This window comes from Medicago sativa, chromosome 6, assembly GCF_051527215.1.
Source record: "Medicago sativa cultivar Bolivia chromosome 6, Bolivia_mono, whole genome shotgun sequence".
Lineage (NCBI taxonomy): Eukaryota > Viridiplantae > Streptophyta > Magnoliopsida > Fabales > Fabaceae > Medicago > Medicago sativa.
This window is the reverse complement of record NC_140754.1, coordinates 43,317,963-43,332,400: the sequence shown is the minus strand read 5'-3', so window position 1 is coordinate 43,332,400 and position 14,438 is coordinate 43,317,963. Positions and strand designations below refer to the sequence as shown.

The window sequence follows — 14,438 nt, the reverse complement described above, 5'->3', positions numbered from 1 at the left end:
TAATCAATCTGATAGTTACGAAATTACTTAAACTGTTACTGAAGTAAAGAGAAACAAAATCCTCATGTTTAAATTTAATTCTTAATCAAGTTTCCCACCTTTGACTAAATGTTTAAATTTAATATTAATCTTCTTTTGAATTTCTATATAAACAACACACTCAGAAATATTTATTTAATCCTTCCAAGGAAGAAAAACATATTCTTCAAAGAAGGAAAAATAGCACAGCTTCAAATTGTTTGAAGAACAATCCGCCAGCATCACTCAACAAAACCAATTCAAAAATACTGGTTACACTCTAGGCCTCAAATAGTTCTTTGCTAAACTAAAGAATGAACTATAACAATGTACTTTAATTGCAACAACATTTATTTAATCCTTCTCCGAATTAGAGTAAAGGAGGAGACACATAAGACCACTCAAATTTATCATACAACCACTTAATTAACAACACATACTTGCTTCATTATAGATACACCATCAGAACAAAACATAAAACAACAAAGGTGCCTTTTAAACACCAATTATTCTAACTTCAAACTGGATATTAATCCACTTGGAAAACACACAACAATACCATGCACTAAATGCCCCAGTCGAGCTTACAGTCCAATGCTTATTCATAAACCAAGTACAATACAAACACATTGAAATTGCCAAACGAAATCACTCCTTTTCAATCTTAACAGCCTTCAAAACATGCTTCTTCTCAGCTGCAGCAACTTCCTCAAACTCAACAGCCAAGCTCCTCTTCAAAGCCTTTCCAGCTTTCTTAACAACACTTTCCTTCCTACCAGAAACTGGAGAAAGAATACATTCATCAGCAAACTTAGCAGCATGTGTCTCCTCAACAATCTCACAATCATCGGACACATCATCACCATCAGGAGTTTCAGAACGGGGAGAATTATCAAACACATCATCATCATCATCAGGAGTTCCAGCATGAGAAGAACCATCAGATGCATGTCCACCAGCAGAAACAATAGACTGCGTGACAAAACAAATATTGTAAACACGTCACACAAACTTAGACAATGAATATCTTTAATCACCGTGTGTACCTTAATAGGGGCCATCATTGGTCCAATGCCCTCAAAAGACTCAATGATCTTGGAATCAAAGCAGCAACGTTTCACACGGTAAGATCCATCAGAGCGGGATGTGGTGACAGAACTTCGGTCAACAACGAAAAGGACTTTCTTACCAATAAGACTGTCAAACTCAGATGGGCAATACCCAGCATTCTCCCCCAAAATCACCATAAAATAACTCATATGAGAGGACTATGACAAAAATCAACAACCAAGGAGACATGGTGATGGAATAGTGAGAACCTTAGCAACTGTAACCAATTGGGCACAACTCTTCTCCAAGGCATGGCTCATGTCACTATCAAAAATGATAAATACACCTAAACATTCCTCATCAGTGACCTCTACCTTAACCTTGAACCTGAAGAAATATTGCATTCATCAATAAAACAACAATCATCAAATATCTATAACCAAGTACATGACACAAACATAAACAAACAAAAAAAATATTCAAACAGTACATACCTGGGAACAACATTAAAAATTATCTGAGCACAATCATTACAGTAGAATGATCCGGCATTGCCTGTAACACTCTTGTGGCATTTGCATGCAGAGTACCACCAATCTTCACCTTCACAAATTCTAACAACAGTCCCACCAACAACACAAAAACCATATGCCTCACCATTAAGCAACTGACCTATTGTCATTCTGGGATAAATTTTCAGAAATTCATCTTCTTCAGAAGGTCTGGCACCAGATCCAATCATAGGAATACCAGCAGAAGTTTCAATCCCAAGAACAGAAATCCTGCAGTTAAACCTCAGTCCTCAACATTTGGACATAGCTGAAGCCCATTCATTCCACGAAAACAAAACAATATATACCTGTTTTTAAACTCTTCCACTTCAGCAATCTTAGGATTAACCAAAATCCTGGTTGTATGAATCACGTTCTGCATGGAAGCCCTATCTGATAACAGAAAAAAAAATGCACATCACAATCACTAATACAATGCTACCCATACCAATTATCTTCTTAGAATACAAAGTCAAAAAGCAAGAAACCGTGAGCATCACCTCTAAATATCTTCACTTTGGCAAATTGGACGACACAAACAGGTAATCCTTCATTACCCTTACCCATTAACTTCTTAAAATCTATAGCATAATCCCCAAAGAGTGCATACTCACACTTGCCACTACACAAATATCAACGTAAGTTCAAAACCATGTTAGGTTTTCTTTACACAATGCAGCAGAATGTCATTCAAAGAAACATACCTTTCATCTGTAAGCTCAATAACCACCATCTTTGTAATCTTGCCATCCCTAATATACTCTCTCTCATCAGACATTCCAGTGACCAGTCCAATGACATCTACAAAATAGAGAATACAAACAAAAAAAAAATGTGTCAGCTTGAACATATTTTTTTCAAAAGGTATGCAAAGCATAATAACAGAATACTAACCAACCAAGTAATCATAATCCCGAGTAAAACTGCATATGGCCTCGATCTTAGTCAGAGATAGACCATACCGCGATATGGCCATACCATTACCATTATGAACCTTGGTCCTCATCTGGAAAACCAACTTGTATGGATGAAGAGTGGTCCTGTATGATCCAGAACTTGGAGCAACAAAGAAATTACTCATCTGGTATGTAAGGCCTTCCTCTATCTTGGACTCAAACATATGCAGCATCGGCTTCCTTATTGTTGCATGCATCTTCCCACCCTAAAAAGTTCAGCAATAAATTAAGCCTCAACCACTAATATTGAGAAAAAACTTAAAAAAACTACAATACCTTTTCATCGATCAAAACCATCTCAATAGAATTAGTATCCTTCGGGTTGAGGAATGCAGGCACTCTCCACAACCTAAGAACCCTTGCGTGAATACGCCATGTATCTCTTACAGGCTTGATGTCACTCAAACTGTCAAAAGCATTCTTGGAAGTACCCTTCTTCTCCATTTCAGAACAATAACACCTAGATGATTTCAATTTCAAATGAGTGAGTATCCACAAATCCAATGCACCTATATATAATATTACACACCACATCATTCCATGTACATGTAAGATGGGTTGACACACGAGACAAACCAAAAATAATCATTGTACCCTCACACTATCCCCCAAATTAAGGATCTTGTCCGGCCACAATGACAAAAAAAATACCAGATGGAGTAGTTTAACTCCTTACTTTGGCGCCCATCAACCAATTCCGTACTACATTCAAAAAATATTTTACTAAAACAGGTCCGCGAGAAGGAGAGTAAGCCACATGTAAATGAAAATGAACGTGAATAATTTAGAATCAGAACCTTCTCTTGTAAGAATTATAGATTATATGGGTAGACTGATATTCATATGTTACGGATCATTGACAAAGAGTTATCAAGTCTTCACATAGATATAAATATTATGAGTAATATATATATATTGGATTGACCCGCCTTGAGAATACTACATTGGGTTTTATGTAAGTGTCATAAGTTATTCTCATAGTGATAATGATGTATACCACCCTTTGACCTGAAACTACTATGGATCTTACATGTGGGTTCGAGTACTTTAGTGTCGTCCAAAGTTGTCCGTAAAAGGATGACTGTAAAATCGATAGATGGGTACTCCAAAAATCATGTTAATGTACATGATTGCCATAAATCTAATTTGTCCCTCTGCATGATAGGAGAAATATCAAATTGTCACTCATGTTAATGGACTTGAATGATCTAGATCATAGGACCTAGTATTCAAATTAATAAGGGTGACACAGTCTTTGTTGCGTGTTCAATATACACATGTGCAAAAAAGGGTAATCATACACATAATCATTATCACATAAATGTTTCATCAAATCACATTAAATTCTCATAACTTGTGTAGCAGTGATGTGTAACGAAATACTATCACTGGTTATGAAATTAAATGTGTGATTTAATATTACTGTCAACGTTAAGAGAACCTACGGGATCACGCACATTTTTTTCTTGTGGACTTAGTAGAGGTGTTGCCGATTCATGAAGTACTTGTGATCACTCTCTGAGTTCGACTACAAAGGTTATGCATTTCAAGAGATTATTATTCGATCCTTGATCATGATCATTCATAAGGATCCATAAAAAGGGAAAATAAATTGTTTTTTTTTGAGAGGGAAAATAAATTGTTATCTGATGCGTTTAATCTGGTTTTGATTGCAATTCTCTTCAATCTAAAAAATGATTTTGAGTAGTGGAAAAGATAAATGAACTCATTTTACCATATTATCACAAACAAGTATTCTCGTTTACAAAGTGAACGTAGTTTAACTTTATAAAATGACCAAAATACTTTCTCTTAAATGTTTTACCGTCTTTATGAGAAAAATACTTTAACTCTTTTTATATAAATAGTTACAGTTAGAATATTATTTGATATAAATAGTTACAATAGCAATATTATTCATTGCATAAAAACGGAGTAAACTAAATGAGAAAAGTGAAAAGAATTAATGGATTTCATGATTCTAATTTTGACCTTTGAAGTTTGTGGGAGCTAATTAAGAATTATAGATAACAAATGAAAATGATAAAATAGGGGCCAAGAGTGAATTGTTTTCTAGAAATAGAGTGGTGATACTCATGAGCAAGGATGGACGCTCTTTATCTATAAAAATAAATGAAAAATACCATTTAGAAAGAGATACACAAAAATTAAGTTGTGAGTCTTATCACTAAGTAGGTCCCATGATCATTAATTATTTATTACAAAATTTTGTTTGTCTTTATTTCTTCATATAAAAGAAATAAAAAATGCCATACATGGAGAGGATTCTACACAAAAATTAGGTTGTGAGTCTTATCACTAAGTAGGTCTCATGATCATTAATTATTTATTACAAAATTTTGTTTGTCTTTATTTCTTCATATAAAAGAAATAAAAAATGTCATACATGGACCAAATACATTAGTAAGCAACAAACAACTTTTTAGGTTCATAAAATAATTAATGTATCTAGTCACATTCATAGACCAAATACATTAGTTATTCAATAAATTTAAAAAATTGTGTTTTGCTTATAAATGTGATCGGAAGGAAGGAGTATTGATTTTTTATAAGGTAGAAAAGGGGTTAGGTAAGACTTAGTTAGGTCAACTGGTCAACTGAAATAATTTATATTTTTAAAAAAGTTATTATTGAAGCCTACTATTTTAATAACCGTGTGAGCAATTAAAGTTTGAATTAATTAACACACTCACAAGACACGAAAGTTCCCTCACAACAATGAAAGAGGAAATCTGTCAAATGATAAAAGTTTGCAATCATTGAAGGATTTTAATCCTATTTTAAGCTAGTAGTATTATAAAAGTACTAGGTGCAAGTTAAAAGTTGTTTAGTTTTTGCTTAATTTGTGGCTTCATATCAAAGAATCACAAATGAAACACATGCCTTAAAGCGATTTTAAGGGTTATGATAATTTGGAATTCAACCAACAATTGTTTTAAGAAAAAATCAGGTTTAAATTTTTCAAAATGATTTATTTTTCAATTATATCCATTAACCACTTAAATACAATTTTGTAAGTAAAAATGAAATTTGTTAGAGGTCATGTTTGGTTAGGTAGAAAATAGTAAAATATAACTATTTTTCTAATTTATTTTTTTCCAAAAAATAAATTGTGATTGAAATATTATACGATTGTGTATCATATCATTCTTACAATTTTTTTAAATCTCAAATATATATTAAGAAAATACACTTGCCCCTCCTCCAACACCCTCAATCCTAACATACGTCTAGAATGCGCACTTCTAAGTTCATACACAATGACGCAATTTACAAACCATAAACTCGTCAAATTCTAATAAACTCCAAATTGCATAGGTTATTGAGTCCATATCAATCCATCTATCTATATCTTCTATCTTCTATATATAAAACTTTTCTATATTTCCTCAAAAAAAAAAAAAAAAAATTTTCTATATGTAAAATAAACTTGACTTCTTCTTGATCAAGAATTATGCCTATGTGGCAACTCTATACAATTTTCCCACATTCCTTGAAGCTTTCTACTTAGACTGGGATTTTGCTTATATGACAGTTCTATATGTCATTTCCATCCTCTCTTAAAAACTTCTCATCGTCACTTCTTCTACTCTATTAACTTCCTTTTATGACAAAAACTCTTCATTAACTTGATTTCATGCATATTGCCTAAACAATACACAGGGCCATTTATTCAAACGTATCGGTTACATTTTTATCGTTCTCTTCCATTTTTTTTTTTGGTCAAGTTCAACCCATTACCTTTATTCTTATAAAAACATTATATATAACTACAAAAATAAAGTCCCATAAATCTCAACTCAACTAGCAAAAATGCCGAAATTGTTAGGCCGGACGTCATGACCGGGGTTCTAACTCCGGTACATCCACTTTGTGTGTGTGAGTTTATTAACTAAGATTATGAAGAACGTTATTTGGAGCGGAGATAATACTCAGTCAAAGATATGTACGGTGGCCTGGAGGGATTTGTGCAAACCATTTGATGAAGGTGGTCTGTCCGTAAAGGATCCCCGTCTAGTCAATTTTTTGGTCAAGTTCAACCCATTACCTTTATTCTTATAAAAACATTATATATAACTACAAAAATAAAGTCCCATAAATCCCAACTCAACTAGCAAAAATGCCGAAATTGTTAGGCCGGACGTCATGACCGGGGTTCTAACTCGGATACATCCACTTTGTGTGTGTGAGTTTATTAACTAAGATTGTGAAGAACGTTATTTGGAGCGGAGATACTACTCAGTCAAAGATATGTACGGTGGCCTGGAGGGATTTGTGCAAACCATTTGATGAAGGTGGTCTGTCCGTAAAGGATCCCCGTCTAGTCAATGATGAAGGTGGTCTGTCCGTAAAGGATCCCCGTCTAGTCAATTATTCTTCTCCAATGCAGCTGGGTTGTGTTGAAATTCGGGGCCTAACTCATCCTTACATAACCGGCTTGTAAGGTGAGGATTGCCTCCTTTATACTCTAATGCAGCTGGGTTGTGTTGAAATTCGGGGCCTAACTCATCCTTACAAAACCGGCTTGTAAGGTGAGGATTGCCTCCTTTATATAAACTCTTATCAAGAGTCTTATCTATCCCAGCACTCTTTGGGCTGGGACTTGGGTTTTTCCCAAGGCCTAACTCATCCTTACAAAACCGGCTTGTAAGGTGAGGATTGCCTCCTTTATATAAACTCTTATCAAGAGTCTTATCTATCCCAGCACTCTTTGGGCTGGGACTTGGGTTTTTCCCAATACACCCGCGTCACGCCCAGCACTCTTTGGGCTTGGTGCGTGAATCAGTAGGTGACCCTTGAAATTCGACAAGTTCTGATACCATGTTGAAATTCAGGGCCTAACTCATCCTTACAAAACCGGCTTGTAAGGTGAGGATTGCCTCCTTTATATAAACTCTTATCAAGAGTCTTATCTATCCGATGTGGGACTTGGGTTTTTCCCAATACACCCCGTCACGCCCAGCACTCTTTGGGCTATCAAGAGTCTTATCTATCCGATGTGGGACTTGGGTTTTTCCCAATACACCCCGTCACGCCCAGCACTCTTTGGGCTTGGTGCGTGAATCAGTAGGTGACCCTTGAATTCGACAAGCTCTGATACCATGTTGAAATTCGGGGCCTAACTCATCCTTACAAAACCGGATTATAAGGTGAGGATTGCCTCCTTTATATAAACTCTTATTTTATATAAACTCTTATCAAGAGTCTTATCTATCTGATGTGCGACTTGGGGGTTTTTCCAAATACACCCCTGCCACGCCCAACACTCTTTGGGCTTGGTGCGTGAATCAGTAGGTGGCCCTTTTTATATAAACTCTTATCAAGAGTCTTATCTATCTGATGTGGGACTTGGGGGTTTTTCCAAATACACCCCTGAAATTCGGGGCCTAACTCATCCTTACAAAACCGGATTATAAGGTGAGGATTGCCTCCTTTATATAAACTCTTATTTTATATAAACTCTTATCAAGAGTCTTATCTATCTGATGTGCGACTTGGGGGTTTTTCCAAATACACCCCTGCCACGCCCAACACTCTTTGGGCTTGGTGCGTGAATCAGTAGGTGGCCCTTTTTATATAAACTCTTATCAAGAGTCTTATCTATCTATCAAGAGTCTTATCTATCTGATGTGCGACTTGGGGGTTTTTCCAAATACACCCCTGCCACGCCCAACACTCTTTGGGCTTGGTGCGTGAATCAGTAGGTGGCCCTTTTTATATAAACTCTTATCAAGAGTCTTATCTATCTGATGTGGGACTTGGGGGTTTTTCCAAATACACCCCTGTCACGCCCAACACTCTTTGGGCTTGGTGCGTGAATCAGTAGGTGGCCCTTGAATTCGACAAGCTCTGATACCATGTTGAAATTCGGGGCCTAAATCATCCTTATAAAACCGGCTTGTAAGGTGAGGATTGCCTCCTTTATATAAACTCTTATCAAGAGTCTTATCTATCCGATGTGGGACTTGGGTTTTTCCCAATAGGTTGGTCCTTTATGAACTCTGATAAACAATGGGCTCATTTTTGTCGAGCCCCGTATTTAAAGCATGGAAAACGTATTCATTATCATGTCACTTCTTCTATTTCGGCTGGAATAAAAGTACACCTCAGGCAGATTGCTGATCATTCTTTGTGGTTAATAGGAAACGGGAACGATATCAGAATCTGGACGGACAGATGGCTTGAGCTAATCTGGACGGACAGATGGCTTGAGCTAATCTGGAATGTGGATATTCTAAATATTCATGCGCATCTGCACTCTGAGTTCTTTATTATGTTGGTCTCAGATTACATTCTGCACGGAAATTGGAACATCCCTAGGTATCTGATCACTAAGGATAGGCTAGTTTGGAGTGTATCTATGGATGGAGAGCTGACCAGCAAAATTGCATACAACACTTTGCGAGTCTCGGGCCCCTCTGTGAGGTGGTGCAGGCTTATTTGGAATAGTTTTGTTCCTCCTTCTCGGTCTTTTATTTTCTGGAGATTAGCTCACAACAGGTTACCTACGGATGAAAATCTTAGAAGAAGGGGCTGCAAGATTGTGTGTCAATTTGTATGTTCTGTCATCACCAAGCAGAAACCTCGGATCACATTTTCGTTAGATGCACAGAAACGTTGATGATTTGGAAGTGGTTGTATACGGCGATTGACCAACATTTGGATTGTGCGGACTGGCTGTCTTTAATTACAGGCTGTGTTGGTAATTGGAGCAAATTGGTGCAGCAGGTTCTGATAGCAGCAGTTTTGCAGACTGTTTGGAAGATTTGGATCGAGCGCAATGACCGATACTTCAATAATAAGGAGCACTCAATGGAGCATTTGATTCGGAGTATATTTGTGGAAGTAGGCAGCAGTTACAATATTATTCAAACTGAAAAATCTGTTATGTTCGACGCCAAACTGTCTCATCTCTTCTCCATTCCTCTGAAGCATAAGACGCTGAGTTCTTGTTACAACGTGAGATGGTGCCCCCCGGAGGTAGGCTGGACGAAAGTTAATATTGATGGGTCCTGCTATGGATCCCCATCATATGGAGCAATAGGTGGGGTGTTCCGTAACACGCAGAGTGAATTCCTTGGGGGCTTTGTTCAAAACATTGGACAAGCATCTGCACTGATTACCGAGCTTTCAGCAGCCATGTATGCCATAGAAAAAGCAGTGGATCTGCACTATAATAGAGTGATTCTTCCCATCTTGTTAGAGCTTTCAACCATAATGGGACTGTACCGTGGCAAGTTAGTACTAGATGGAACAATTGTAAGCATTTAATTAAAGGCTTTACTTTTGTTTGTACCCATATTCCTAGGGAGAGAAATCACGTGGTGATGCCTTAGCCAAGAATGGCCATGGCTTGCCAAGTTATACCTCCCAATGGTGGGATGCTCCACCTTCATTTTTAGGAGCTTTTCTTTATAGAGATAGTACTGGGGTACCTCCTACTCGGTTCTCACATTGTAATCAGTTTGTAATCGGTTCAGGCCGCTCCTGTTTAGTGCAACTATAATCTTGATTTACAAAAAAAGTATTTCAGCCTTTCTTATTCTATTGGTTCTTTTTAGGTTATTTTGTTGTTATTATCATAAGTGAGTGAGGTATGCCATTACAGCTTTTACTAATAGCTACTTTCTCTTCAATATCACATTCTCTCTCACATCTATGAAATGTAGTAAAATCAATTTTTTTACCATAGATAAATAGATATTTATAAGCTAGGAAAATCTAAAGTTCCTTATAAAGTATATCTCTGATAATCACAGTAAAAAAAAAAAAAAATGCAAAAAATATAATAAGAATTGTAAATTATTGCGTGTAGAAGTACAAATGGACAAGGCAGTGGTACTCACACAGTAACAGTTGACCAAAAGTAATGTCACAATGTAAATATGTTGTACATGATGAAACAAAGAGTGATATGAGGTTTAAATCCTCTAATTGCATAGTGTGCTTTTATCTTAGGTAGTTTTGCTTTGGATTTCATGATAATCTCACACACCTATGAATTCATGTTTGAATTCATCTGTACTACTGTGCATTCATTTTTGATGTCAATTCATGTTTTGCTTTGGATTCATATATTGACTCCAATGGATTGATTTGTACTACAATTAGTAGTTATCAAAAACTGAGTGTAACCAATCATATAAAAGTAGGTACTTTATATGCAATGATCCATCAAAACTAAAGCTTAGAAAAGAGTTAAATCCTATTAGAGTTCACACATCAATAATTCATATTCCTAAAGCATATTTTCATGCCTTATAACTCAGGTTTTCTGACCAAGCGATACCTCCGAAAGAGCAGAAAGACAATAGCCACAGTTAGAGAACCGAAATACAGAGGCAAGAGTTTCTTTGCTCCCTTATCTTCTGCTGTTGTCGAGGAGTGGTGAGGAAAAGTAGACCACACATCTTCCCACGTCATATGACCTTCTGATAAATCCCTTATAACAGACACTACTTTTTTGACATCAACGCGCACTTGATCCCTGCTATCCCTCTCCCGAATAGTCACCGACGTTGTTGAATCCACTGTGATAGCATAAGGAACACCTTCTTCATCTGTTCTTGCATACCGTTTTCCTATTGTTGTACCTGCAGTGTCAATCTTATGCGAAATGCGTGCAGCAGTCAATGACTTGGAAATCAATTTGGAAACATCTTCATACTTTTTGTTCTTAACAAGAGGGAAAACTGTGCACTTAATTGGAGCCACAAGTGAATTAAAGCGAAGTACATTTAACTGTTGATTCCCATCTTCACTCGACCTCGTATAGAAACTATGCTCATATAGACAATACATTATCCGTTGAATCCCAATGGACGGTTCAATCACGGATGGTGTAAAAACACGTTGATGCTCTTTCTTTATCTCCTTGTTAATTGTCACCATATTCTTTTTAATAGTTATAGTTTTCGCAAGCGAACACACTTCAAACTCGACCTCACCTTTTGATTCGAGAGTTGCCTTCATATCAAATGCTTCTTTCTCATTAATTGCCTCAAGTGCTTCAACCACCTTCTTCTGATCGCCCTTGAATGCCAGGGCCAATTCTTTCTTTATGGGATTTATAACTAATTTTTCCACTTCCTTAGGTTCCGAAAAAATTTCCCGAGCCACCAATGCAACACCACTTTTCTCCGAGTGAGCACGTAAATCATATGCAGATCGATCGGCAATGCCTACGCACTCAATCCAACCATAAGAACACTCAATCTCAGCATCCCAACAGTCAGCAGCATAATGGGCCATCTCATTGGCAAGATGCTGCCTGAATCTCAAACGGTCTTTGTCTATACCGAGACACGTCAAGAAGAGATATACTCTCCCAATGAAATAACCAAGAGCCTGACAATACCCTTTGAAACAGCATCACCGAGACGGATTCTATTTGCAGACTGACCAGACATCTGTTCTTCCCTCCGGAACATGAAAAACTCCAAGTCAGCAACTTCAGCAAACTTAGGATGAGACTTATCTTCAGGATCAAGAAAGTGTTCAATTTCCGCCAAGGTGAACTCGCGGTCTCTGAGAAGGCCTTGATGGGGAGATATCTCGTTTCGAAAAGCCTGTCCAATATGTGCAGCAGCAAAGGGTAGTTTGTTCCCATTGCGATGATACAACTTGTTGAAATTAACAAATATTCCCTGTGCCGTTTCTGGATGCATAAACGCAGGAGCTGAGCCAGAGGGACCAATTGAAGATTGAAACATCAAATTGAAAGGGTAAGGATCAGACAATGGATTCTTGGTTTCCGGAGCTGTGATACCATACTCTTTAATCTTAGCACCAAGTTCTTGACATGAGAAATCGTCGAGCGTGGAAATCACATGTTTGAGCTTCACAGCTTCTTCTGATGACAATGTGAGATCCTTTTCAAGCTTCGTGTTGCAATACTCCTTGAGTAAATGATCAGCACGGTGACAAGTGCCGGTTTTCTCGTCCTTCACCATGAGATCGGTGAATTTTTCAACGTGACCGGAAGCCTTGAGAACAACCTCCGGTGTAACACATGGACACTTAACCCGAAGCATGTTTTCCTCCGAAACAAAATGCTGACGCCAAAAGGATATAATATTATCCTCAACTTCACAACCAGAAGGACCATAATCATAAAGACCAGCAACACTGCCATAAATCTCATAAGAAGGATTATAAAACAAATGATGTTCAAGCGTCTTCTTAAGAGTTCGACGAAATTCTTCACGTGAATGTGAGCCGGTACTGGAACCAGAAGGCAGCGATTGAAGTGATTTCTCCATTGAAGATTTCTCAAATTTGAGAGCGTTTAACTCTTGAACAGCAGCATCAATGTCTGGTTTGGACGCGGAAGATGAAGTGAGTGAACGGACAGTGTTGGCTTGGATTTCGACAGCAGAGGGTTTCTCCGCTAGGATTTCTTCGGTGGCAGCCATGAAAAGAAAGAGTGAGTTCAAAATACAACTAACTGGATAGTTAGAAAATAAAAAAATCAATATTGTTATGGAATCAAAGAACTAGGCAAGAAACGATCATTCAAAAAAGACTAGAAACGGGAATAGAGAGAAGTTTTATGCACAATTAGGTTACGTGAACTCTATTTATAGAAACTAGATTTTTGACGCGTGCTCTGCTCGGGTTTATTGTAAAGGGATTGACATACGAATAATAAAATGCAATATATAATAGATAACGGTGAAAGGTAACGGTGAAAAAAATAACATGTGATAATAGTAGACAAAATAAAACACTTCATAAAATGTATGAAAATCTGAAAATATTATAAAAGAAAATTCGGTAATCCTATCAATAATTCAGGTATATATAACCAAGTTTACATGGAAATTAGGGTAGCCGAAAAAAAGAGTATAAAATAGAAGGCATCAAACGTGATCACTGATATGCTCATAGTTTCTAGAACAAACGTGCAACATCAAATAAGTGTAGAAAATATTTTCTTCAAAAAAAAAAAAGGTAAGAGGATAGGTATGAAATTGGTGCGATGCATTTTTTTAGATGGAATTTGTTAGGTTAAATAATTGAAAACCTAATAAAGCAAATGAGCGGGAAAAAATTAGGTTAAATTGCTGCAGACGTAACAAAATTAGTAAATAAGGAAAAATTAGGTTAAATTGCTGCAGACGTAACATAATTAATAAATAAGGATAAGTGTAGAAAATATTTTCTTAAAAAAAAAAAAGGCAAGAGGATAGAATGAAATTGGTGCGATCCATTTTTTAGATGGAATTTGTTAGGTTAAATAATTGCAAACCTAATAAAACAAATGAGCGGGGAAAAATTAGGTTAAATTGCTGCAGACGTAACAAAATTAATAAATAAGGATTTACAGAGAAATATAATTACTTGGAAAACAAGGACCAATGACTTGGAAAACAAGTATCAATAGTATGTTCCTTCAAAAAAAAAAAGTATCAATAGTATGCATCAGTTAATAATATGACATTTATAATATTCATAACAAATATAGTATATATCTAAAGTAGGGTATATTCTCGATATTTTTATTATATTTTCTATTTTTGAAACAAATATTCTTTATAAATAAAAAAATAATATTTATTTTGCATAAATATCTCAACAAACTTTATATACTATTATGATCATATCGTCAAAATGATTATTACTAATACTTCATGTATTGTTCCTTCAAAAAAAATATTTGATGTAGTGTAAATATCTAAACAAAAAAATACATCGTAAATTTCTAAACAAACTACTCATATAGCGTAAATGTAGCGTGTCTAATTTTATTTAATCATAATTCAAATTTAAAAATATTGTATATTTAATTTGTTTTTCATGTACACATGTCACTCTCATGTTAATTTTATTATAACCTTTT

The 14,438-nt window shown here is 36.2% G+C and overlaps 2 protein-coding genes and 1 pseudogene across 2 annotated transcripts; 1 reads left to right on the top strand and 2 right to left on the bottom strand.

The window, feature by feature from the left end:
• Positions 1–666: 666 nt before the first annotated feature.
• LOC146915307 (uncharacterized) lies at positions 667–3,019 on the bottom strand. The gene is made up of 9 exons (XM_085721312.1): positions 2,852–3,019; positions 2,514–2,781; positions 2,324–2,420; positions 2,108–2,241; positions 1,928–2,012; positions 1,563–1,850; positions 1,338–1,455; positions 1,065–1,286; positions 667–990 (listed from the first exon to the last, which is right to left on the bottom strand). Exons 1-9 carry the CDS (start codon positions 3,017–3,019, stop codon positions 667–669), a joined length of 1,704 nt encoding a protein of 567 aa, XP_085577438.1.
• Positions 3,020–9,217: 6,198 nt separating this feature from the next.
• LOC146915306 (uncharacterized) lies at positions 9,218–10,103 on the top strand. Its single transcript, XM_085721311.1, has 2 exons — positions 9,218–9,856; positions 9,906–10,103. The coding sequence occupies exons 1-2, from the start codon at positions 9,218–9,220 to the stop codon at positions 10,101–10,103; spliced, it is 837 nt and encodes a 278-aa protein (XP_085577437.1).
• A 752-nt stretch (positions 10,104–10,855) lies between these two features.
• Positions 10,856–13,011, bottom strand: LOC146915305 (glycine--tRNA ligase, mitochondrial 1 pseudogene; annotated as a pseudogene).
• Positions 13,012–14,438: the final 1,427 nt, after the last annotated feature.